Source organism: Meles meles, chromosome 6, assembly GCF_922984935.1.
Source record: "Meles meles chromosome 6, mMelMel3.1 paternal haplotype, whole genome shotgun sequence".
Classification (NCBI taxonomy): Eukaryota; Metazoa; Chordata; class Mammalia; order Carnivora; family Mustelidae; genus Meles; species Meles meles.
Genome location: NC_060071.1, coordinates 77647320 through 77672490, shown reverse-complemented (window position 1 = coordinate 77672490; position 25171 = coordinate 77647320). Strand labels below are relative to the sequence as shown.

At 46.3% G+C, this 25171-nt stretch overlaps 1 protein-coding gene across 3 annotated transcripts; it reads left to right on the top strand.

Moving 5' to 3' along the window:
- The first annotated feature begins 949 nt into the window (after positions 1-949).
- Positions 950-24472, top strand: C6H14orf93 (chromosome 6 C14orf93 homolog). 3 transcript variants are annotated; one of them, XM_046009119.1, is made up of 7 exons: positions 963-1195; positions 13353-14400; positions 16879-17199; positions 21337-21398; positions 21614-21717; positions 23019-23131; positions 23407-24458. In XM_046009119.1, exons 2-7 carry the CDS (start codon positions 13801-13803, stop codon positions 23824-23826), a joined length of 1620 nt encoding a protein of 539 aa, XP_045865075.1. In that variant the 5' UTR covers positions 963-1195; positions 13353-13800; the 3' UTR covers positions 23827-24458. The 3 variants fall into 3 exon arrangements, with proteins under 3 accessions (XP_045865077.1, XP_045865075.1, XP_045865076.1); XM_046009121.1 differs by lacking the exon at positions 16879-17199 and having other exon boundaries at positions 950-1195; positions 23407-24472; XM_046009120.1 differs by lacking the exon at positions 963-1195 and having other exon boundaries at positions 10931-14400.
- Positions 24473-25171: the final 699 nt, after the last annotated feature.

Sequence of the window (25171 nt, the reverse complement as noted above, 5' to 3'; positions counted from 1 at the left end):
CCCATGAACCATTACTGGAGAAGGCACATTCTTGTTGTGGGATCTGAGTTTCAAAATTTGTGTCTTAGGCTAGAAAAAAATTCACTCATTTAATTATAAATGATTTTTTCCCCAGTGCTTACCAAATGTCTACAATTACGCCAGCTGCTGAAGTAAGAATCAAACAACAACAAAAACAGCCAGTTCCTGAATGGAAAAAGAAGTTTAAGATACCATCTCTGATCTCAGACAGCTTACTAGTGTGAAATCACTCAAGTATGTGAAGCAATCAAGGTTAAGGGCTGCTATCCCGAGAAAGCCTGAAGTTGATGCCGACAGGAGAGAAGGAAGTGGTCTGCGCTGACTCAAATAGCTGAAGAATGGATAAAAACTGACTAGTCAGAGAAGAGGAAACGGGCATTATTCCACGCAGACAGGAGCACTTGAGCAAAGGAATAATTCGGCGTTGAAAAAGTGAGGGCAGTGGGAACTAAGAAGGAACAAGGGTGTTGGGCCAGAGTACGGGCGGTTTAATGTTTAAATACAGGCCACAACGTCCTCATGCAATTTGTAAAGGGGAGCCATTTTAGGTTCCTGGGAATGTGAGAAAAAACTGGAAACTCAGGCTGAGCAAAAGCAACCCGAAAGTCTATTTTGTCCTTCACCTTGCTTGAAATGTTCGTTCCCTTAAAGGTCGGAGTGTCAGGCAACAGACACGAGACCCAGGGACGTTCTACCTGGAAATCGTGAGCTCAGGCCGACGCACCAAGTCCTTGATGTCTAATTCCAGTCTGGAATTTTAGTGACTATCTAGCTAACCAAGTTTAGCAAATTGTCGGAAGGAGCTTGCTCACTTAACTGTTATTCGTATTGATGCGGGGGCGGGGGGGGCTCGTTTCACTGAGAAAGGACGATGGGAAAGGGTGAGATGGGAGAGAAAGTGAAAGGAAAGCGACAGAGGTGGGGAAGGGGATAAATGTGAACCCACGACGAGGGTCCAGCCGGGAGGGCGTCGGGGTCGGGGGTCGCGGGGCCCTCAGGGGCCCCCTGGAGACCCGGCCTCGGGCGCGGCGCGTGTGCTCGCGGGCGGGGCGCCCCGCGGCCGTCGGCGGCCAATCCGGGAGGGCGTCCGGGGAGGGGCGGGGCTTGCCGGCTCCGGCGCCGCGAGTCCTTCTTTTTGCACACACACGAATACAAAGAGCCATACGACCTTCGGGTATCCTTTTTCCATTTTTTTCCCCCTCCTTAATCTTGTGTGTGTTTTCAAAATTTTTAAAAATAGAGATCTGTGGCAGTGCTGGGGTGCGGAAACTGTTGCTAAGGGGAATTTGCGCTTTCCCCCGTTTCTTTTTCTGTCTCTCTTCCTCTTTCTTTTTTCCTGGTCAAGGTTTTAAATATACCAAGAAGTTGAGAAGCAGGATGGCCGTGTACAACTATTTCCAGCCAAATTTATAGAGTTTTTTTCTTTTTGTTATCACAGTTTAAGAACTGGTAAATTTTTGTGGTCGAGGTATTTAAAAATTTTAGCTGCTTGGGGAGTATAGATTTTTTTCCCCTGTTTTTTTTTTTAGGCGGGGTGAAGGGATAATGTATATTTCTGCCACGGGCAACGTCAAGGGCAACGTCGAAAGAAGCGGAGAATTGAGACTCCCTCACAAAGCTGTTTGCGTGCGTTTTACACACCCTCCCCCAGAACCAAAACCAAGTGGCTTGAATGTGGCAGTTGTCCAAGGCCAATAGGTTAAAAATGTTTGGATATTTTAATTGAGACACTCACCTCCCCGGGGAGGTGGGCAAAGCCCTTCTTACAAATGTGTCTTACATTTTCATGAAGACATTGTGTGCGTGTGTGTGTGTTTGTGTGTGTGTTTTGAAGCAAATGATTTTATAAAGATTTATCTTGGGGTTTTGTGCTTTGTGTATATGTACAGTATGTGTATATGTGCCATATCAGATTTTGTTTTTGAAAGAGATTACCTTTGATTTTATGTGTGCAAAGTAGCCCTTATTAGGCTGTGATTTTTTTTTTCTGTTGTGTTCCCAAATGTGATCCAAACAGGATTTCATGTGCAAATTAGAGCTTAGAAAATCCTATGCTCAGCATACTTAGGCACTTTCACTTTATGTGCATTTACTGTATTTTTCTACTCCTCTTTTAAAGTACCAGATTAGTGAATAATTAAATAATTCCCAGGGAGTATATAGTCCATGTGGCAAATGAGGGTAGGCAATTTATTGAATCTGTGGTTCGAAGCCTTCTTTAGCGACTGTTTTGCCTTAAGTGGTTTTGCTTTTTATTGTCTCACGTTCTTAAATGTACAGCTGTTTATATTTTGGCCTTTATGTGTGGTTTGGTTGGTGTGTTCAGAAGGGAAGTTCTCTCTTGGCTTTTTGACAAAATGGTCGTTTATAGGTTGGGATTTGTTCGAAAAGCTCCACAGCTGGCGAAGTGTCAGGAAAATAATCCAGTCAAGTCCAAATCTCAAAAACCATTCATGGTGGTTGTGATGGGAGAGGGGCAAAGAGGAGGCAAAGGCAAATAATACATAGGAAGGGGATAAGAAATGCATTGTGGTTATCATGTTGCATTTTTGGATTGAGTAGCCTTCTCCCCAGGCGTAAGAGTCACAGAGAAAATGGTAAGAAGAGGAGGACAGAACAAGCTCAGAGCAAAGCCTCCTGTTACATGAGCCTTCGTCTCACTTCATTCTGTTACTAAATCACTGTCTATTAGGAGTCATAGGGAAAATATATTCAAATCTGTATTCACAGATTGGAGTGAAAGCATAGGAAGTATATGGGATGATGAGGGAGAAACTGGAATGTCACCAGTGAAGCAGCAACCAGGATATTAAAAAGGATCTACTGTAGAGTTCAAATTTAATTACAACAAAGCTTCTGTAGGAGGATGGTAATACATTTCCATTCCTCAGCCAAAGCCCTACTCAGTTTCAGGTAGTATTTAGGGCACCTGAACAACAGCTTTAGAATTACTTGTCCAGGTCTTGAAATTTATTATAATGAAAGTGGCCCTCTGTGGGCTGTCTGGGCTTCTCACTTGTACTGGGTGTTTTCATTATTTCCTAACAATGCAAGCCAGATCAGTACTTAAATACTGTGTCAAATGTGGATCATTCCACAAGTTTAGACCTGCATGCAAATTTCTGAAATCTAGTCAGATAACAATGACTCTGTGGTAGCAGCGGTGCTGGGAATTTTTAATGGAGTTTTGTTCTAATTCTTTTCCACATCACTGCAGGTCATCACTTTCTAGCTTCCCGGGAGGGAAAGCTTGTCCCAGAGAGGTACACAACCCAAGCTTCTGACTTGCTATTTGATTTTTACTAGGAACCTAGGCTCATGTCCAGTGTCCTTGTGTTGAGTCCCATGAACATATCGTTGGCTTGGCCTTCCTGCCAAAGCACAGCTAAACTCGGTTGACTTTGGGAATCCCTGGGCTCCTAGAGATGAAAACTTTGAACTAAGGGGAACTTCCCACTTTTGCTAGTGGTATCTGAAAGATCCGTAACTAAGGCCGACAGGAATTAAAATCCTTCCTCCACCAAATGTATGAGGCCTGTTTGTGGCCTGAATTTATAATCGTGTACACGCAGCTTTCTAAGCAGCGACGAACAAACCCAAGTAAACAAAACAAAACAAGCCAAAGATGGCGCCTCATGGCCTTGAAAAAGCCTCGCAGTCGTGTCCCTCCCTGAAGTGGCCCCTCCCTTCCCTGACTCGTTGATTGATTGTGGATTGCAGCCAATAACCTCCCCGGCCCTGCTCTCCCGTCATCCAGTCGCCAATCACCGGGAGCCAGACTACAGGCGGGGCGGTGCCTCCCCGCGTGCGCGCGCTGGCGGGGTACACGGGCCGGCGCCACAGTCTCCCTCAGCCGGGCCGCGCCTTCTTGTAGGCGCCGCTGAGTCAGCTGGAGCGGCGGCGCGGGGCACACGCGGTGGAACACCGGTGTCGGAACACCTGTAGGACCGCCAGAGCCGGTCCGCAGCGGGAAGTTCCCGGTGGCTCTCCGCCCAAGTCCGCAGAGCTTTTGCGGCCACGAGCCTACCCACGGTGACCCGGCAAGATCCCCGATCGGGCCACGGGGCTGTTTGCTCCTACACCCTTTCCCCGGAACCCCCAGGCCACTCTGCGGTGAGGCTCAGGGGCAAGTCGCCCTCACTGACCCGAGGACAGTGATCGAGCTCTGTTCTCCCAGTGTCGGAAATGGTTCTGCTGTCCCTGGTGCCCACCTGTCATCTCTGACTAATATTTAATCAAATAACATTTACCGAGGGCTCGCAGGGCACACGATGTGGCTTTAGGAGCTAGCTTTTCATTTTTCAGTTGATCCGGAAATGCAGGACTTGTCCTTCATGTCAGGCACATTTCTACGGAAATCTTAAACCGAGAATTTTAATCTTAGCCAGTTGCATTTTTAACACGTGTAAATAAAAAAGACTGCGGCGCTAGGCTAAAAAACTCATAAACCACTCTACAAGTATACTTGGAATCTTCGGATTCGTGGAAGCCTTTTCTTAGGATCTTATTCTCCCCTTAGGTCTACATCTCTCTGTCTTTTTTAACCCCTGAAAATTAGGTCCTAGATTTTCTCTGCAAAGCAGTAGATGGGTCGATCTTTCAAAATGTAGGAAAGTAATATTTTCTGGTATTTGCTTTCCTGCTCTGGTGTGATGAAAGGGCTCTTTTTTGATAGGAACAGGCGAGCCGTATTGCACCTCCAAGTGGAGGAGCAGGGCTGACCAGCACCGTTGGGGCTTTAAGTGACCATTTTTCTTTTATTTCTTAAAATGAAAATTACGGTATGAATTGCTGTGCTTTCAGTAATCACATTTAAGGAAGTCCACTGCTAGCTTTACCCTGAATGAGTCAAGGGCCCATTACAAAGACATACATCATCAGAGTGATACCATATCATGCACATCTATTAAAAAGAGTGAGGAAACTTTTATTTTTCATAGTTTGGAGGTGAACTCAGTCATGCAGAAAATTCAAACTCAGAATGGGTTGAAAGCAAGCAAGGGAGCTGCCAAGAGGATGATATATTTAGTTCTAACAGAAATACATGTGACTGGGGAGGAAAGGGGTAGTTAAGATTATGGACAGTCTCACCCTGAACTGTCTAAAGAAGATGACTTTTCTTTCTTTTTTATCTAAATATTTATGAAGAAAATACCAAAATTATTGGAAAGTACATTTTCTGGGCCCCTTTCACATGTGTTAAGATTAGACCAACACCGAATGAAGCCCAAACATGTATTTTTATGCAAACTTAAGTTTGACAGCTGCCATCACTTTGTGTTGGCAACTCATCAAAAGAGTAAAGATCTTTTTCTTAAAACTCAGTTCTAAAAGTTGATAGCATTTTGCAAAAGACTTGTATATTATTCTGTGGTGGTCAGCCTTAGTTTATTCCTTTTCTTTTTTCCTTTCTGGAATGAAAATATGAATTCTTGGCTTGCAAATAAATTAGCAATCTGAATTGCAGAAGTTGACTGTATTAAAATGTTTGAGAATGATGGTTTAGACACTGCCCACATAATTTACTGTAGTTAACCATTAGTTTGCCAAATAGTGCATGAATGGCTTCATGTTTTATTGAATTAAAGTTACACATCTTGAGAAGTAAAATAAAGATATCAGAATAAAGTTTATGCACCTTAATAATATTGACAGTGTTAAATGGGCTCTAGAACCATAAGCCAGTGCTGGAAAAAAGCAAGAATAATTAATTATGTTAGTTTGGAAGCATTAGGAAAGGATTTAACAGGTTTGTAACAACAGATAATGCTGTACTGTTTATAGTAAAGTTCTATTATCAATTTGGATTATTCAGACTGAGGAAAATCTGCGTCTAAGTAAAAAGAGAGTCTTAATACTGTATCTCTTTGTCTTCCTCTCTCCACCTCAATGAATCTTTGCTCTGTATTCATTTTTCTTCTCTGTAGTTTTAGGGAAAAGTTACTGTTCCTTCCTTCTCACATTGAGAGGATCCTTCCTAGAAGAAAACTTTAATTCTTTTCTAATATCTTCATCTTTTACTTTCTCACAGCCGCCTTCTTTTAAGTCTCGTTGTCCTTCTCTTCATTTCATTTTATTTTTTAAAGTTTTTATTTATTTATTTGACAGGCAGAGGTCACAAGTAGGCAGAGAGGCAGGCAGAGAGAGGAAGGGAAGCAGGCGTCCTGCTGAGCAGAGAGCCCGAAGTGGGGCTCGATCCCAGGACCCTGAGATCATGACCTGAGCCGAAGGCAGAGGCTTAACCCACTGAGCCACCCAGGCACCCCCATTTTATTTTATTTTTTTAAAGATTTTATTTATTTGTTTGACAGAGATAGAGATCACAATAGACAGAGAGGCAGGCAGAGAGAATGGGGGAAGCAGGCTCCCTGCTGAGCAGAGCCCAATGCTGGGCTCAATCCCGGGATCCTGAGATCTGAGCTGAAGGCAGAGGCTTAACCCACTGAGCCACCCAGGTGCCCCATTTTATTTATTTTTCTTTACTTTTCTTTACTTTTCTTTCTTTACCTTTCTTTCTTTCTTAAGTAGGCTGCACACCCAACCTGGGACTTGAATTCACGACCCTGAGATCAAGAGTCATAGGCTGTACTGACTGAGGCAGCCAGGTACCGTTGGTAGTTCTATTTTTAATTTATTGAGGAACTTCCATACTGTTTTTCCAGAGTGGCTGCACCAATTTGCATTCCTAACAACAGTGCACAGGGTTCCTTTTTCTCCACATCCTTGCCAACACTTGTTGTTTCTTGTGTTTTATTTTAGCCATTCTGAGGAGTGTGAGATGATAGCTCATTGTTGTTTTGATTTGCGTTTCCCTGATGAGTGATGTTGAGCATCTTTCCGTGTGTCTTTTGGCTATCCGTGTGACTGTCTTCTTTGGAGAAATGTCTCTTCACGTCTTCTGCCCATATTTAAATTGGATTATTTGTTTTTTTTGTGTTGAGTTATATAACTTCTTTAATTTTGGATACCTTTATTGGATATGTCATGTGCAAATATCTTCTGTCATTCAGTAGGTTGTCTGAGTTTTGTTGACTGTTTCCTTTGCTATGCAGAAGTTTTTTGTTTTGATGTAGTCCCAGTAAATGTATTATTGTTTGTTTGTTTTTTTTTTTTTTTTTTTGGTGGGGGAGGCACAGGGAAAGAGAAATTTTTTTTTTAAGATTTTATTTATTTATTTGACAGAGAGACAGAGAGAGAGCATGAGAGGGGAGAAGGTCAGAGGGAGAAGCAGACTCCTCGCTGAGCAGGGAGCCCGATGCGGAACTCGATTTCAGGACTCCGGGATCATGACCTGAGCCAAAGGCAGTTGCTTAACCAAATGAGCCACCCAGGCGCCCCGAAAGAGAGAATTTTAAGCAGGGTCTACGCCCAGTGCAAAGCCTGATGTGGGGTTGTGTCTCACCACCCTCAGATCATGGCTTGAGCCTAGCCATTTAACCGACGGAGCCACTCAGGCACTCCCCAATAGTTTATTTTTGCTTTTGTTTCCCTTGCCTCGGGAGATATATCTAGAAAAATGTTGCTGTGGTTAATGGCATAGAAATCACTGACCTTTTTCTTTCTGCTTTGTAAATATAGTGAAGTTCTAGAGCCTCTTCTGACTTCCTTGTTATTTCCTTCCTTTCATAACTAAACTCTAGAAGACTTGACTTCACGTCTTGTTTGCATTTTCTCTCCATCAATTCTTCTTTCACCTACTGCTTTGTATTACTTTCACTGAAAAATTACCTCTCTGGTCATGACCAATGACCATCACAGACAAATAAAATGTATCTCCTTAATTTTCATCTTCTTTAGTCATTCTGCTGCACCTGTCACAGTTGATTAGATCCACATTCTTGAAATTCTTTCTACTTTGGCTTTCATAACACTCTTTTTCTCCCACCTCACTGACTATTCTTCTCTTTTAATGAAGCCTCTTGCACAGATTGGCTTTAAGCGCTGTCCTTGGCCTTTACATTTCACACTTCATCCTTACTCTGTGGAGAGTGCGTTCACTCTCAGGTTCAACTACCGCCCTCCAGCTAAAGATTCTGAATCTTTCCAGCTGTGAGCTTCCTCTTGGTTTTTTGTTTGTTTTGTTTTGTTTTGTTTTCGGTCCTAGTCAGTTGCTATCAGGACATCCATTTAAAGATGTTGCAATCAGTTTGAAATTTAACTTGTCGAGTAAATACACAGCTGGGCTGCCTTGCTAGCTCAGTTGGTAGAACATGCGACTCTTGATCTCAGGGTGGTGAGTTTGAGTACCATGTTGGGCGTAGAGCTCACTAAAAAAATAATACATACATACATACATATATACACACACACCTTTTCTAACATGGTGGTGCCTCCTCTCAATGTTCTCATTTCCTTTTTTTTTTTTTTTTTTTAAGATTTATGTGTGAGAGAGAGAGAATGTGCGCATGTGCGCACGTCGGGGAGGGGGGTGGGGGTGGGGGTGGGGGTGGGAGGCAGCGGGAGAGGAGAGAATCTCAGGCAAGATTCTCTGAGCACAGAACCTGATGTGGGGGTGATCCCACAACCCAGAAGATCATGACCTGAGCCAAAACCAAGAGTGGGATGCCCAACCAATTGAGCCACCTCAACGTTCTCATTTCTGTCATTCTGTTAATGGTACCATCTGCTGACTCTCAGGTTGCTCTTGAAGTTGTCTTTGCCAGTATTTCTGTGCCCCATATTTATTAAATAAAGAAGTATTATCAGTTTTTCCGTCAGAATGTTGAACCTTCATATCCTCAACCCTCATTCTCAACTCACTTCTAGATTGAAGAGTCTCCTAATAATATTTAACCCTTCCACTTTAGGTGTCTAAGACAGGGGTCAGCAAATTGCCATCCATAGGGTAAGTCTGGCCTGCCATCTGTTTTTGTATGACCCATGACCTAAGAATGGCTTTTACATTTTTTAATGTAAGTCTTAAATATAATATCTTATGACAGGGCGCCTGGGTGGCTCAGCGGGTTAAAGCCTCTGCCTTCAACTCAGGTCATGATCCCAGTGTCCTGGGATCGAGCCCCGCATCGGGCTCTCTTGCTTGGAGGGGAGCCTGCTTCCTCCTCTCTCTCTCTCTGCCTGCCTCTCTGCCTACTTGTGATCTCTGTCAAATAAATAAATCTTTAAAAAAAAAATATATGACATTTCTGTGTTCATAAATAGATTTTATTGGAACACAGTCATTGTTTATGTATTGTCATGTTTATGTATTGTCCATGGCTGCATTGTGCCACAATGGCAGAGTTGAGTAGTTATGACAGCAACCACATGACTTGCAAAGCCAAAATTACTCTGTCTGGTCCTTTACAGGAAATAGTTTGCTCACCCCTACTCTAGGAGTTTCCTTAACATGGCTTTCAGAGTCCTGTGTCAGCTTTCCATACCTTTGCTCTGACCTCGCACACGTACAGCATAAATTCCTATGTTTGTTTTTCCTCTCATCTCTCATGTCTTCCCACCTACCAGTTCCTTTTATACGTTGCCCAAGGCTTGGTTGGAGGTTCTTCTTCTGTAAGACCCCTTTCTCATATGATTTCGTTTTGTTGATCTCTCCATTATTTTGAACTATCTCCTCAAGACTTTTTAGGCATTTGTGTATATTCTGCTTTGTTTCTTAGACATTCCATTCTCACATATGCTGTAAGCTTTTTGCATGTAGGGACTTTGTCTTCCCTTCATTTGAGTACTTAGTGGTGGCAATCCATTTTGGTGACTCATCCTTCAGCGTGGCCTTGCATAGAGAAATTTTAGAAACTTTTTTTTTCAACTTGTTTTTCTGTATATGTGCTGCCGAAGCAAGCACCAACCTGTTTTTCTGTAATAGGGATGTATGTAGCTAATGAAATGTGTGGGTTTTGTTTTTAATCCAACTTATCCAGCATTTAGATTGTTATCTGGTTAGGAAATATTATAATGTGAAATATTCCTTTATGACCTGCTGGCTCTCCTTTCTTTCCTTGTCCTTTCATTTCAGTATCTTAGAGCTTAAGTAAATACAGGAGCCAGGAAAATTAAGTCAGCAGTAATGTCCACAGAAACAGAGTAAGGGTTATCTGAATATCCATTGTGCTATAGTGCACTGTATCGGGTTTATGTAGACTGGTTAATAAAAAACAAACAAAAAAACACCAATTGTTGCTCTGAATGTGACATTCTAAAATAGACATAGTTAGGGGCACCTGAGTGGCTCAGTCAGTTAAGCGTCTGACTCTTGATTTTAGCTCAGGTCATGATGTCAGAGTTGCAAGATTGAGCCCCACGTCAGGCTCTGTGCTGGGCATGGAACCTGCTTCAGATTCTCTCTCTCTCTCTGCCCCTCCCCCCCAATAATAATAATGAAAAATAAATAAATAAAACGATCGTAGTTGTTTTTTTTTTAAAGATTTTATTTATTTATTTATTTGAGAGAGAGAGCACGAGTTGGGGAGAGGGGCAAAGAGAGAGAGAGAAGCAGACTCCTTGCTGAGCAGGGAACCCCACACAGGGTTCGATCGCAAGACCCTGAGAGCATGATCTGAGTCAAAGGCAGACGCTTAACTGACTGAGCCACCCAGGTGACCCAGACATAGTTAGGTTGATATACAAAATAGAAAAGCAGAAAGAAATTGAAGAACAAAATTACAGAGACAGTAGAATTATGATTTGGGTTGGGGGAGGGGCAAAGGGAGAGGGAGGGAGTGATTCTTTTTTTTTTTTTAAAGATTTTATTTATTTGACAGCGAGAGAGAGAGAGATCACAAGTAGGCAGAGAGGCAGGCAGAAAGAAAGAGTAAGGGAAGCAGGCTCCTGCCAAGTAGAGAGCAGAGAGCCTGATGTGGGACTCGATCCCAGGACCCTGAGATCATGACCTGAGCCGAAGGCAGCGGCTTAACCCACTGAGCCACCCAGGCGCCCCGAGGGAGTGATTCTTAAAAGCAGGCTCCATATACAGCCCAGAGCCCAATGTGGGGCTCAGTCTCTCAACCCTGAGATCATGACTTGAACTGAAATCAAGAGTCGAACGCTTAACCGACTGAGCCATTCACGCACCCCGAATCACGATTTTTTTGTCAACACAAATATGAAAATATATCATTAAAAGCTAACAAAGTTGTATATTATCCCCAGTCTAAAGCCGGTTCATGAGACTAAGCAAATTGCAAATACTTTGTTTTCTCAATTACGTCTCTAATGTATACCATAGAAGCTTTTATATGCATACATGCATCTTTGTAGACTTGAATTTATTGTTGCTTAGAAATTTGTTATTAAATTTAGGGGGGAAATCCCTCAAGTTCCATTTCAAGACACTGCATTTTTTTTTTTTTTTTTTTGAAGATTAGGAAATCAGGATGGAGCACAAAATATTTCGGGAATAATCATCCTACCATCCAGCTGCTGTTTGCGGGGCACTGACTGCGTGCCAGCACTCTGTAGGTGCCTTACCTACATTACGTATGTGTAATCGTCACCAAAACACTCCAAGTCGGCAGAGAGGAGAGCACTGGGGCTCAGAAGAGGGAATCATTTTTCCAAGTTCACACACCTGTTAAGTAGTAGAGCAGGATGAGAAATACATATATTTTTTTCCTTGTTTCTTTTTCTTTCTTTTTTTCTTTTTTTAACACTTCCAGTTCAGTGCTGTTTTGGAATAATGACCATTCAAGGCGGAGGGAAGGGCTTGAGGCAGGCACAGCACCGGCAAGGGGTTAAGGCCCTTGCAAGAAAGAGTAAGTGGGGCAAGAATGTAGCTGTTGTCATTTTGGTACTAGAAGGGGTACCCACCCAGTGTGCCAACCTGATGCATCTTAGTATCTGATTTTACAAATACTGAACCCAACTGGCGACCATTTGTATCTTATCTTCTACATAACTGTCTTTTTCTCACAACACCCGTGTTTCAGGTGAAACTCCTTACATGATGTTGGTTAAAAACCCTGCAAGAACAGTGAAGGCCCTTACTTAGGAAGGGAAAGGATTTATAAATGATTCGTCCGTAAACTGACACCGGACTCGTTTACTGCCTTCCTCTAACCTTTAGTTTCAGGTTAAGCTTGCCTTCTAGTGACTCTAATGACAGAGAAGCTGCAAATGGATATGAGTGAAGTTCTTACATGTCAAAACCTGGTACAGAAACAGTTTGTTTGTTTGTTTGTTTGTTTGTTTTTTATGTATAAAAGGTGGAAAGAGCAAATGAAAGGCTATTCTTTAATAGCCAAATGTAATTAAAATGCATGGTCAGATTTACATTTTAGTACCGCAGAGGCATTGATATCACCTACTTCTGAAATGAGATTGCTGATTCAAAAAAAAGAAACCCAAATCTCAGTATATAGAAAATTCTCTTACCCCCTCCTTCTTTTTTTTAATTGTGATGTTATGATATCATTTATAGGGTAAGATGGAAATGTATCTCTTGTGGAAACTGTAAACATACTTAAGATTCTATCACTTAGGGAGCTTCAGACAGAAGGATTTTTTTTTTCCCTATAATCAAGTATTTAGCAAAGACAACATGAAGCTCCTTGGACTGTGCTCAGTCATACAATCCAACCCTCCCATACCTTCTTTCTTTTTCTCCTAGAGTAGTTTAGTTGCTTACCTACAGTGATTCAAAAGTGAGGCACTTTGGTTTATCATCAATATTCTGGTGTTGTCTTTGATGGGGCTGGTCATGTGGGGACTGAGCTATTCCGACATGCCTTTTGAGTTTTGTCCCTCCATCAAGGAGCTTGAGAAGTGGAGATGAGGGGCCTCAGAGGTGAGTTCTCCGACCTACCAGCTGAAGGATTCAGAACAGCTGGATTCCTTTTCAGAGGCGGAGGTCCAGATCCACAACCATGAGAGCCAGGGGACTGGGTGGCCTGTGGTTACTGCAGCTTGATTCTCTGATCCAGCTTTCCCCTTCTTTTCCCTGCCCCATCCCCAAAGTGCCGGTGATAGAATCGTGTGAGGTTGGTGACGTGTTGAGGGCTGTCGGCATATTCCTTACTTAGGAGTCTTACTCTGAATGCATGTGTAAGAAAATTATAGAGAATCGTGATTCTCTATGTCAACAAAAAGTGGTTATCAGTTAAAAAAATAAGCACTAGATTGAAAGTGGCAATAACTGGATTCTGCCGTCTCCCTTGACCTTGAAAAAGATCTATAACTCGTCTGCATGTCTCTTCCATGGACCTGGGGTAATATGTGTTTCCTAGAGCTTCTGTGTGGTTGAGATAACCTGCGGGAAGTGTTTTGAACTCCTTAAGGAATGATGCCAAGGAGACAAAGGGCAATGACTGTTATTACCACAAAGACAGGGAGGACGTAAAGACAGATCTGCATTTTCTTCCTTAATCTTCTCATCTTTCCAGATGCTTGTGGGTCCTTTTGAGTCCCCCACTCCTCTGTTCCTCAGGTTGGAGTGGTGGTGGGATTCCATGCTTGGGTGCAGGAAGAATACCTTCTACCCCCTGACACTGTATTCGTCAGGAAGGCCTGTGTAGGCACCACCCTTTGGGTCAGGGGTGAGTGGGACCCCCAGCACGCTGTGCTGGGAGAACTCGGGATCTGCAGATAGAAGGCATCTCTCTGCAGGCCGAGGACAGGCAGCCATGGAATGTGTACTCCTTCCTGGCTTGCCTACTCCTCCCTCACCCAGCCCACCTCCTGGTACCCAGGCTCCTTTGGTCACCTGCCATGACACAGGAAAGTGAATCCAAAGAGACTGGTGCTTCCTACCTGCCTCGAGTGGGGCCGACTGGGAACACCTTTCTGAGCAGCCCAGCAGTGTGAGCATACTTGTTCCCACTGCCATCAGCCATGTCCTTCAGTGCCACCATCCTCTTCTCCCCTCCCGGTGGCAGCGAGGCCAGATGCTGCTGCTGTGCCTGCAAGAGCGAGACCAGCGCGAGCAGCGCAGGGTCCCAGGGTGGGAACCCTCCCGCCAGCACCCCCATCACGGTGACTGGACACGGCCTGGCCGTTCAGAGTTCCGAGCAGCTCCTGCACATTATCTACCAGCGGGTGGAGAAGGCCGTGGGCCTGGCCGAGGCCGCTCTGGGGCTCGCCAGGGCCAACAACGAATTGCTGAAACGTCTCCAGGAGGAGGTGGGTGAGCTAAGGCAAGGGAAAGCCTCTGCCCCCGACGAGGATGCGGACAGCCGGGCGCACGGCTCCCCGCCCGAGGAGCCGGGGCCTCTCAAGGAGAGCCCCGGGGAGGCGTGCAAGGCGGCGGCCGCGGCGGAAGAGGAGTGTGACAGCGTGGGCAGCGGCATGCAGGTGGTGATCGAGGAGCTGTGGCAGGTGGGAGCCGCCTCGGCCGTGGGGCCCGGGCCCTTGGGCTTCCCGGCCGCGCAGAGAGACGCGCGACTCCCGGGGTGCCCCCTGGCGGCCGGCGACGCGGCCCCGCTGCTCAATCCCGTGAGTAGGGCCGCAGAGCGGGACGCGCGTTGTCCTGGGGTGGCTCCCGAGGGCTTCTCCGGGCCTGTCCCTCTTCCTTCTGCCGACCTCTGGCTTCTGTCCAGCCTTCAGCCTCGCTTTTGGGGGTTACTTGTGTGCAAACAGGACAGCCCCGGCCGTCCCTTGCCGGCGGGCATAGGCAGCCCTAGTGTGCCTGGCTCCCCACCGCAGCCCGTGTAGCAGGAGCTCGGCTCCGGTGTGCGGGGCACTGGCCGTGCCCTCCCCTGCCTCTCAGGAGCTCTGCGTGCCACCCTCTCTTTCACAGCTGGCTCCGCTGCTCCAGGGGCTCTGCCTCTCCTGGCGAGGAGGCCTGCCGCGCACAGACGGCTCATTCATATTTTATCACGGGCCCTCCGCTTGCCAAGAGGAATTCAGCACAGAGAGATGGGAATGGAGGGGGGGCAGGCAGAGGTGGAGAGAGAGGGAGAGGGACGGGGGAGGGACGAAGAGGGAGGAGAGACGGAGAGGACAAAGGGAACGGAAGGACAGGTGTAGGGATGGAAGGAGGTAGGTGGAGATGAAGGGTTGAGAAGGAGGGAGAGTGAAAAGAGCACAGAGGAAAGGCAAATCTAAATGGGAAGAGAATTGAGGCGGGCAAGAGAACGTGGGGGAAGGTGGGAAAGAGGTGGAGGGAAAGGGAAAACGTGAGGATGAGAAGTGGACAGCTGGGAGTTCCTGGGAAGAGAGAGACACGTCGTCGGGAGAACAAGGGGAGCAAGGGGGCATATTTTGTGAGCGGGAAAAGACACAGAAGTACACTGTGATGTTTCAGTTTCTTTACTGCTCAGGGCCATCTGAGCAGGAAAACCCTGGCTGAATGGAGTAAAAACTGCAGAGCGTGGCACATGGAAGTACGAAAAGGAGATGGAGCAACTAGGGAGATCACAGAGATGGGAAAGTAACAGATGTGTCACCACTTGAGAGACAGTGGGAGGTCTGTCAGCTCTCCTCCCCCATGGTCCCTCCCCCCACGCCCTCTCTTTCCTCCTCCCTCATGCACAACAAGGTCCAGACACGCAGGAAAGAGAGAAGGAGCAGAGCACACAGGGGAGATGGAAGGGAGGAAACTCCCAGCCCATCTGCTAGATCTGAGAAATGAATGTAGAAGCCCCTGTCCCCCTCCAGTGTCCCGCTCTAGCTGGTCACTGCTCCCTGAAGGCCTAGCCATGTGGTGGGTGATGGCCACTTGCTCCACTCAGCCCAGCCAGGACTCTGGAGTGGGGTGCTGCAGGCAGGTGGAAGGAGGCAGGGGGCACTAGGTACCAGGCTAGGCAATGCCCTGAGCTTTGGTTCTGTCAGGCAGAGAAGGCTTCCAAGCAGACAGGATGGAATTAGATTTCGCAGCGCAGAAAGCAGCTCACAGGTCTATAAATCTCAGCCTCCTCCCCCGCTTCTTTCTGTGTGTTTTTTTTCCCCCACTTTCACTGTTTTGTTTTCTTGGCTGCAGAAATCCCCCCTCCTTTCTTCCCTCTCTCTCCTTCCTCCCTCCTTCCTTTCTCTGCCCTGTATGTCCTTGAGTGAGGGCACAGGCAGCAAGTGGATGTCAGGACAATGACAGTCGGGTGCACCCAGGGCAGGATCAAGGTGGGGGCACAGACAGGTCCTGTGAAGGGAATGGGGTGGGGGGACAGTTGGTGCCAGCCTCTCTAGAAATTTCTGACTTTTTTTTTAAGATTTTATTTATTTACCTGACAGACAGAGATCACAAGTAGGCACAGAGGCAGGCAGAGAAAGGAGGAAGCAGGCTCCCTGCTGGGCAGAGAGCCCAGTGCAGGGCTCAATCCCAGGACCCTGAGATCATGACCTGAGCTGAAGGCAGAGGCTTAACCAACTGAGCCACCCAGGTGCCCCATTTTATTTATTTTTTCTTTTCTTGGTCTTTTTTTTTTTTTTTAAGTAGGCTGCACACCCAACCTGGGGCTTGAATTCACAACGCTGAAGGCAGAGGTTTAACCCACTGAGCCGCCCAGGTGCCCCGAAATTTCTGACTTTAGATCTCTCTTCTTTGCTCCCATTTTTCTCCTGTTTCTCCTGTTTGTTGTTATCATTTTATTTTCTTGTTCTTTCTCTTGTTTGGTGTTCCTTTCTTATCACTTCCTCCCCCAATCCTTTTAGACAAAATACTTGCCTGGCTATGATTCTTACACCCAAGAGCAAATCATAGGTGATTCCTCACAAATAGAGCATCAGAAACAAGCCTTGTCCTTGTAATCAGTCCTGTGGCTAACGATTCAACTCGAGAGGCCGTGTATTTCTAAGAAATATTTGCCGACACTCCCATAGGAGTCCCCGAGAAACAAGCTGTTGACCATTAAAGACTGTGCTGGATTTCCCCTGCTTTCTGCTCTCTCTGTTCACTATCCTTGGCCAAAGGATGATGGTTGACCAAGTTCCCCTAAGCCTGGATGGCTAATAGGCTATTCTTTTTTATGTTCTTAGCTGGTGGATGATTATGTGGCCTCTGAGGGTGCAGTACAGCGGGTGCTGGTCCCTGCTTATGCCAAGCAGCTCTCACCAGCCACACAACTGGCTATCCAGCGGGCAACCTCAGAGACAGGGCCAGAAAATGGAAGCAAGCTGCCACCACCCCGCCCTGAGGACATGCTCAGTGCTGCTGCTGTGCTGGAAGGTGCCTTGGAAGAGTCAGGCCCCGGGGAAACAGGGGAGCTGAGACACTCTCTAGGGTTTACCGCTTCCCCATGCAGGACCAGAGGGAGTGGGCAGAAGAACTCCAGGCGCAAGCGGGATCTGGTACTCTCTGTGAGTGAGCTCAATTCTATACATTTTTCTTCAGTCTGGAGAGAGAAATGAAGAATGAAGTGTGGGTTGATTTTAAACGTCCCATATTGAATGAATGGTGTCCTGGATCCTAGTGGAGGGGGAGGGAAAACAAGGAGACAGGGTGGTCCGTGGCCCTAAGGATGGGCAGGCCCTCTGCTAATCAGGGAACTTTTTAAAAAAAAATTAATTTAGGGCGCCTGGGTGGCTCAGTGGTTTAAGCCGCTGCCTTCGGCTCAGGTCATGATCTCGGGGTCCTGGGATCGAGTCCCGCATCGGGCTCTCTGCGCGGCAGGGAGCCTGCTTCCCTCTCACTCTCTCTGCCTGCCTCTCTGCCTGCTTGTGATCTCTCTCTGTCAAATAAATAAATAAAATCTTTTAAAAAAATTTATTTATTTGACAGACAGAGATCATAAGTAGGCAGAGAGACAGGCGGGGGTGGGGGGGAGGGCGGGTGGGGCAGGGGGAAGCAGGCTTCCTGCTGAGCAAGGAGCCAGATGTGGGGCTCAATCCCAGGACCCTGGGATCATGACCTGAGCTGAAAGCAGAGGCTTTAACCCACTGAGCCACCCAGGTGCCCCACTGGGGAACTTTTAAAAGGCTTTTCCAAATAGCTTGAAATATTCTGTTTAAATAGAAGGGTTTTCTATCACCTCTCCTCCCCATGAACTAATAGTTCTGATAGGAAGATCTTTAAGGGATTGAGCGGACTGACCACTGAAGGATAGCACGGGAGACAGCCTACGGATGACTGGTGTTCAGGGTAAGCAGCAAGGGACCCCTTGGCAAAATGGCCAAGGAATGCTGAGGTGGCCACAGCCCAAGGGCGCAGAGGGCCCCTCATCTCTCAGCTCCGTTGAAAAGCTAGGTTTGGTGAGTCTAGGGATTCTAAGAGCTCTTGGCAGGGAAGGTACTGGGCTGAACCATTGGGCCTAAAACTTGGGAGTGGCTTGGAGCCTTGGGAGCACCCTTAAACATCCTTCAGTGCACAGGGCAGCTGCCCACAATGATTCGATTTAAAACGTCCGTCGTGCCAGGGTCAAGAAACCCTGCTCTAGGGTGACCGTAGTCCCTTGGATCGCCTCTGCACCCCCAGACATCTTTCTGATAACTGTGGGGGTGTTCTTTAGCTACATCCTGTTCATATGGACTGTACGGCATCTCCCTTCTCTGGCTCATGACTGATAGAGTCATTGGAGAGTTCTGGATAGGAGGGGAGCTCACCATTCACACCCACCAGAAATCTCATCACAGTCTAGCCCTGTTCCTTTTGTCACAATATTAATAAAGGTTGAAGCCCACCCGGTACTGTGCTTACCGACCTCATCTTAACTGAAGATTCTTCTTTCATTACTTCTTGCTTCTTTTTCCCTTGTCTAAGGGCTCCTGACTCTTATCCTCCCTTTCCTCTGGTTTGTTTTTACATTAAGGGCTTCTTTCCTTCCCTGGGAAGGAAGACATCATTCATAATCAGAATCAGCTGGTTTCTAACCTTCATTTTAAATTTTGGATATGTTCAGGGATAGCTCACTTATCAAAAACCGGGAATGGGTTTAGTTTCTCTGTCAGAAACTTCTGGCCCAAGAGGGCCACTCTGCTGCCAGTGACAGAAATGGAGGCATACACCTAGAAATGCATTGCAAGGGATTTCCCAAAACTTCATAGTGTTTAAATCATGAATAAATGCATAATAATTACAGTTTGCATAAAAATGGGACTTTTGACCACTCCCAGTTCTTCTTCCTACCTCCTCCAGCGAGAGGTCTGGGGTTGAGGCCTGGCTGCTGCCTGCCTTTTGGAGAGCCCGGTGGAACTGAGAACCTTACAGGAGGACAATGTGCTCACCCCTCCTGCTCTGTTACAGATGCTTGAAAGGGCTCTGGAGGACCAGTCAGGGAATGTTGCTGCCCATCCCAGAGGAAGGTTTCAAATGTACTTGTGCCAGACTGGTTTCGAGGGAGAGGGTTAGCGGCTGGCCTTCAGTCTTCCAGCCTTTAGCTCTGGGAAGGAATCAGAGAGGCATCCCTCCAGTCTGCTTGGGTCGCTGGGGATTGCTGCTAGCGATCCAGAAGGACCAAATGGGAACCACAGACTTCTTGGAATGTGGCAGATCCCAGCCACCCCTTGGGGAAATGTATTTATTTTTAGCTCACTCAGGAGGTAGGTGAGCCAGCAGCCTTCACAGTCTTAACACTTATTATTGTCTTAGAGTATTTTCCCTTTCCACTTCAAGCCTATTTTGATTTTTATCAGCTGATCTCTTCCAATCCACTTGAGTTGGAAGCTGTGCGCCTCCTCTCCCTTTCTTTTTCTTCCTCCCTCCCTCCCTTCCTTCTCTTCCCTTCCCTTCCTTCCCTCCCTCCCTTCCTTCCTCCTCCTTCCTCCTCCTCCTCCTCTTCTTCTTCTCCTCATCGTCATCGTCCTCCTCCTCCTCCTTCTCCTTCTTCCTGCAAGATTTTCAGATTCTTTCTGAAGCATTCACCCATCTTTTGTGATTCCTTAGGTTGGGACTCTGAAGAGGTAAAATAACCATATCAAATATGAAGCTAATTTAATAACAGTCCTTTTTATAGTCCTTTACAGAGGCCCTAACCATAAACACTTGATGGTACTTTCCTAAACGGATATGGCCAGTCAGTCCTAGAGGCAGAAGGGTAAACTGGGGACTCCTCAGCTGCAGCTGACGTCCTGATATGAGTCCATCGGTTTGGGACTGGGAATTTCCACTGACTGAGGGAGCTTGGGATGAAAATACTGCCAGAAACACTGGAACTAAATTTAATTGAAAGAAATGTAAAGTCCTACACCAAAGTTTAAAAAAAAAATGGTTGCAGAATGGCATAGATAGTAATCCATGTGAAAAAATGGACTCGAGTTGACTGTAAGCTCACTAGGAATGAAAACTGTGACCTTAGGATTGGGGTGGCATTGCTAAGAAAGGTAATGCCATCTTGGGTTTCATTCCTAGAAGTGTAGTGTGTCACTCGGCGAAGTTAATGCTCCCTTTGGCCTGGTCTCCACTGACGCATTAGATTCCGTTCCCATTGCCACGTTGTCCAGGGGACACTGGCAAGCCAGAGAGCCTGATGGTTTTGAGAGGCATCTGTCTGGAAACTGTGTCATGAGGAATGGCTGAAGAGCTTGGGGACATTTAGCCCGGATAGAAGACCTGGGGAGTACATGAGAGTCTTCAAAGATTTTAGGTGCTGTTAGGGGCAAAACTGGCCAGATTTCGGAGTCTGAGACAAAACTTTTTAACAATCAGCGATGTTCAGTAGTAAAATAAGCTGACTCTAAAGAGTAGTGAGAACCCATTCTTAAAGGTATGTAAGCAAAGCTGAAAGTAAGCCTGTAGAGTGATGTGAGGTTGGGAGGTTGGGTGATAGTGTCTCTAAGATCCTGTGCGTTTCACATTTCTGTTACTTTAGGTTTGTGTTTTTCAGACCATGGTGTGTGTACCCTTGAGATTTATGGTAATGCGCAAAGGAATATACTTAGGGCATTCTCCTGGGTCCTCAATTTTACGAGACATTAGAATTTCTTAGACATTCAGAAGACATTTAAAAAAATTTTATTTTATTTAAGTTCAATGAATTAACATATAGTGTAGTGTTGTTTTCAGAGGTAGAGTTCAGTGATTCATCAGCTGCATATAGCATCCAGTGCTCATTATAAGAAGACATTTTTAGATTAAAATAAATACAGATACATTGTAAAGAAAACTTGAAAGTTTGCAAGAATAGGGGCCCTCAAGGAATGTCCATGTGCAGTAATCCTGGTGTATATTTGCTCTCTCCTGGTTATTAGGAAGGAGTATGTTTGTGAAAATGTCTGAGACCTCTTCCCCTAGTGGATTATATTTCCCAGAAAAAGAACTGAGACCGGGGATGATCCTGGAGTCCTCGTACAAATTTAAATGAAAAGGACCACAAAAGGGAGGACGTTTGAAATACTGACTTGAATAGGCTCTCTGGCTAAGAAGGGGCACCAGCAATGGTGCCCAGCCTATGGGAAGGATTCAGGCAGAGAACCCCATAGGGATGATGCCTAGGGAACAGAGGAGGGTTTCATCATATCCACTCCCAGCTTGAATCTGTATTTGTTTTTTTTCCCCCCTAGAAATTGGTCCACAATGTGCATAACCACATCACCAATGACAAGAGATTCAATGGGTCTGAAAGGTATGATCCTCTTGAGGGAAAAGAATCACAGGGTACTCTGCCTCTTCCCCCGGAGGGCAGTAGAGGGTTACTCCAATGTAACAGTGAGGCTAAGGTTGCCCCCTGCATCCTGTCCTTGGCTGTGGGGGAGTTTACCTCAAAGTTGATTCGTGCCAGGAATCTCTGCCTGACTTTTAAAATGCTGACTGCCTTGTTCATGATCTTCTTTGTGGCAGCATCAAGTCATCTTGGAATATTTCAGTAGTGAAGTTCCTTCTGGAAAAGCTCAAGCAGGAGCTGGTGACCAGTCCCCACAATTACACTGATAAGGAGCTGAAAGGTGAGAAAAATTGAATTAACCCCCATCCTTTTTCCACTCACTGTTCTTGGTCAGAGAAGAGGTGTAATGGAGGTGATTTAAGCGATTTTGAAAATAGTGGACTTAAAACATTTTTTTTTTTTTGCTATTCTCACATCTTTACAGGATTGTTTCTCTTTCTTTCTTTCTTTCTTTGAGAGAGAGGGAGAGATTGAGTGGGATGGGGGAGAGGGAGAGAATCCCAAACAGACTCATCACTGAGCACAGAGCCCCAACACTGCTTGATCCCGGACACTGAGAGCACAACCTGAGCCAAAACCAAGTTGGAAGGTCAGCCGACTGAGCTGCCCAAGTGCCCCTTTTTCTTTCTTTCCCTTTCTTTCTTTCTTTCTTTTTTAATATTTATTTATTTTGGGGAAAGAGAGAGTGCAAGTAAGGGCAAAGGCAGAGAGAGACTCCCCACTGAACATAGAGCTGACTCGGGGCTCCATCTCAAGACCCTGAGATCATGACTTGAGCCCAAATTACTCAATCGACTGAGCCACCTAGGCACCCCAGGATTGTTTCTTTCTTTCTTTCTTTCTTTTTTTAGATTTTATTTATTTATTTGACAGAGAGAGATCACGAGTAGGCAGAGAGGCAGGCAGAGAGAGGGGAAGGAGAGCAGGCTCCCCACCAAGCAGAGAGCCTGATGCAGGGCTTGATTCCAGGACCCTGAGATCATGACCTGAGCCGAAGGCAGAGGCTTTAACCCGCTGAGTCACCCAGGCACCCCACCCAGGATTGTTTCTAATTGCCTTTTTATTCCCCTATCCCACTTGAAATGAAAATAGGAGAAGGAAAGGACTAACACCAGCAGGCATATTTCCACAGGGCCTGAATCTAGGGCGTTACAAAAAGGAAGTCAGAATCCAAGCCTGGCCTTTTGTCCCTAAATATTACATCCTGGGTTTTCTACTTTCCTTACTCTTTTCTTATTTGCCCATAGCTAACCCTGCAGCATTAAGAAAGCTTCTGCTGAAAAACTGCTGGTAATCTACTACCAGAAGAGTAGAATGGGGATGGGTTTGATTGATCAAGCCCAGGTCGGGGGAGGAAGCTTGGCCTTGTTGAGTGCCAGTAGGAGATATGGGGGGAGTCAGTGCTGGACAGGGAGGGGAGCAGAGACAGCCAAACCAAAGAGGAGTAAATAGATGCTGATGGGTCTGTGAGAAAGCCCACTGTCCAGAGTGATTCTCACCTTCCCAGTCAGTAGTATTAGGGCAGAAAAAAAAAGGGCTGAGGACCTGCTCTCTGCCCCCTCCCATTTCCCTCCTTGCCAGGAGCCTGTGTAGCCTACTTCCTTACTAAGAGGCGTGAGTACCGCAACTCCCTGAACCCCTTTAAAGGCCTGAAGGAAAAAGAGGAGAAGAAGCTTCGAAGTCGCAGATACCGGGTAGGTTTCTAGGCCTTCCTTTCAAGATACTAAAAACACTAAACCCTACTAAGCTGCAGTGGGAAGGGCCAAAGGATGTGGCATCTGAGGATAGGGTTGAGAGCCAGGAATGTTGGCAGATAGAGGAGGTGGGGGGGGGCAGTTCTAAGATGACTTGGGGGCTAGGTTCTCTCAGACACAGATTTTATACGGCCTTCTTCCTACGAGAACCCTCTTCCCAAATCTAATCCACAGTTTGTTTCTCTTCCTGTCTCTACCCTGGGCTCCTTCCTTAGCTTTTTGCCAACCGATCCAGCATCATGAGGCATTTTGGACCTGAGGACCAACGCCTGTGGAAGGATGTGACAGAAGAGCTGATGTCAGATGAAGAGGACAGTCTCAATGAGCCAGGTGTCTGGGTAGCCCGGCCTCCCCGGTTCCGGGCCCAGCGCCTCACGGAGCTCTGCTACCACCTGGATGCCAACTCTAAGCATGGCACTAAAGCCAACCGTGTGTATGGGCCTCCCTCAGACCGATTACCTTCTGCTGAGGCCCAGCTCCTTCCACCAGAACTTTATAATCCTCATTTCCAAGAAGAGGAAGACGAGGGAGGTGATGAGAATGGACCTGTCTCCCCATCTTTCGACCAACCCCACAAAACCTGCTGTCCTGACTTGAACTCATTCATTGAAATCAAGGTGGAAAAGGATGAATGAAATCTATAACCAAGAATAATTCTGACTTCTACCACTCCCCATGTCCCAGGAATGGGGCTTCCCAGAATAACAAGATGTCTTCTGCAGTCTGTCTCTCTTCTCACCACAGTCCCCAATGGAAGTGAAGCTGGCAGCTGTGGTGGGATAAAAAGACTTACCTAGAAAAGGGACTTCCCTGCTCTCTGTGAACAGCAAGCCAGAAAATGCTTATTTCTAAGCACATACAGTGCCTCGGGGTGCCTGGGCTGAGAAAAGGAGGAGGATGGGTCTAAGAAACATGAGACCTTCTTGACATATGCCACATCTCGGAGTTTGTTTGTTTGTTTGTTTGTTTGTTTGTTTGTGGTTTCACTCAAATCTGGGGGAAGCTGCCCTGGTTGCACCTTCTGCTTCCTCCTGACTGCTTGTCTGGCTCTGCAGTGGCTGCAGCTTGGGACCAGGCCGGGGTCCTACTGCCCCCTGGTGGGCAGTTCCGTCATGGGCTGGAGTCTTCTGAGCACCACTCCATTCCTATTTGGGAACTGGGAGACTAATATAATAGCTGTTGTTTATTGAATTATGTAAGACAGATTTTATTATTCCCATCTTCCACATGAAGAAATTAAAGCCTAAAGAGTTCCCATGTCCCACTGGAAGCTGCTGTCCCCCTGTGTGACCCAGCGGTATAGGGGGATTTGTAGCTGTTTCTTAGTCCTGTCAGCCAAGCTGGATTTCGAGGAAGGGATGAGCATGTGGCGCGCGCGCGCACATGCGTGAACATGTGCACACACGCGGATGCACACACACACATACACTTGCCTACAAACTTTGTGCCTGATGAATGGAATGTGAAGTAAAAATGGCTTTCTGTTCAGTCAGTCATACAACAAATACTGATTACTTCCTAGGTATCAGGTACTGTGTTAGGTGTTGTGGGTACCCTGTGGAGCAGGTCAGATGCTGATTAGAGGTTTCATTATCTAATCAGGGAGCCAGGCAGTTAAGTATACAGTGAAATGAACTGTGATAAGGGTGATGATGGGGGAATGGAAGGGGCAGCGGCAGCAGACAGGAGGGCTGGCTGACCTACTCTGGGGGTCTGGAAAGGCTTCTCAGAGAGTGACGCTTAGACTGGCACCTGAAAGATGGGGAAGCGTGAACCAGAGGGGAAGCGGAGGCCGGGAGTGTTCCAAATAAGGGAATAGCAAGGACGAAAGTCCAGAGGCAAGAGAGAGCACAGAGGAGTTGCCATCGTCCTGCAGTTTGAGGAGGGGCTGGTGCATAGAGAAGCTGGAGAGACAGAGACCTTGTCAGGTATCTTAAAGAATATAGACTTTAGTTCGAAAAATCATGAGAAATCATTCAA

Bases quoted from the DNA above. Each gene is read 5' to 3' on its own strand.
- C6H14orf93 (XM_046009119.1), top strand. From the start codon at position 13,801: ATGTCCTTCAGTGCCACCATCCTCTTCTCCCCTCCCGGTGGCAGCGAG. The intron at 14,401-16,878 runs GTGAGTAGGGCC...TTATGTTCTTAG, and splicing joins CGGCCCCGCTGCTCAATCCC to CTGGTGGATGATTATGTGGC. The intron at 23,132-23,406 runs GTAGGTTTCTAG...CTCCTTCCTTAG, and splicing joins TTCGAAGTCGCAGATACCGG to CTTTTTGCCAACCGATCCAG.